Below are 995 nucleotides of genomic sequence, written 5' to 3'. Positions count from 1 at the left end.
TGAGGTCCCCATGGGGATGATGGGGTCCCCTGGGTGCTGTGGAAGGTGTTGGGGTCCCCATGAGGGTGCTCATCTCCCCTGGGTGCTGGGAAGGGTGTTGAGGTCCCCATGGAGATTCTGGGGTCTCCTTGGTGCTTTGGGGATGTTGGGGTCCCCATGGGGATTCTGGGGTGCCCTGGGCGCTGGGGAGGGTAGCCCCGTGGGCGTCCCTGAGGCAGCACCCGCGTCCCCGCAGCTGCTGCACTGCGAGGCCATCCCCGAGGTGAAGGTGACGGCGTGCCTCGTGTGGAAGGACTGGCCCTACCGCGTGCACCCGCACGGCCTCGTCGGCAAGGACTGCAGCAACGGCCTCTGCGAGGTGCTGCTCAAGCCCCCCACCAACCCCAAGCACAGGTACCCCCCCCCGCACCCCCCTGCACCCCCTCCAGTGTCCCCAGGGACCCCACGCGCCTCTGTGTCCCCCCCGGCTGCCGCGGCAGCTTCAGCAACTTGGGCATCCAGTGCGTGAAGAAGAAGGAGATCGAGGCGGCCATCGAGCGGAAGCTGCAGCTCGGCATCGACCCCTTCAAAGGTGGGGGGTCCTGGGGGGGCGTTTTGGGGACACCCTCTCTCGGGGACCGTCACCCACGGCGCCCGGCGCCCTTTCCGCAGCCGGCTCGCTCAAGAACCACCAGGAGGTCGACATGAACGTGGTGCGGATCTGCTTCCAGGCGTCGTACCGCGACGGCGCCGGGCACACGCGCCACCTCAGCCCCGTGCTCTCGGAGCCCATCTTCGACAAGAGTACGGGGTGGGGGGACACCGGGGAGGACCCCGAGGGGGACGCGCTGTCCCAGGCGGAGCCGCATGGGGCGGCGCTTTCCCGGGCAGCGGCGCCCCGGGATTGGGAGCCGGGACACGTGGGAAGGGGATGGTGCTGGGAGCTTGGGCTTGGGGATGGGTGATTTTTGGGGGGACCTCAGGCACCCAAGGGCCCGGGTGACTTTTGGGGTGAC

General features: G+C 69.0%; 1 protein-coding gene across 1 annotated transcript; it reads left to right on the top strand.

Annotated features, from left to right (window-relative positions):
• Window positions 1–235: 235 nt before the first annotated feature.
• On the top strand, window positions 236–783 carry LOC112945625 (transcription factor RelB homolog; the record flags this gene model as incomplete). Its single annotated transcript, XM_026037254.1, has 3 exons — window positions 236–393; window positions 480–571; window positions 652–783. Coding segments are annotated over 3 exons (382 nt in total), but the record flags the coding sequence as incomplete, so codon positions are not given.
• Between the last annotated feature and the right edge of the window lie 212 nt (window positions 784–995).

Source organism: Nothoprocta perdicaria, unplaced genomic scaffold (genome assembly GCF_003342845.1).
Source record: "Nothoprocta perdicaria isolate Ctin4 unplaced genomic scaffold, notPer1 scaffold_1946, whole genome shotgun sequence".
NCBI classification, from domain to species: domain Eukaryota; kingdom Metazoa; phylum Chordata; class Aves; order Tinamiformes; family Tinamidae; genus Nothoprocta; species Nothoprocta perdicaria.
The sequence above is the reverse complement of the archived record's forward strand: the minus strand, read 5'-3'. Positions and strand labels throughout refer to the sequence as shown.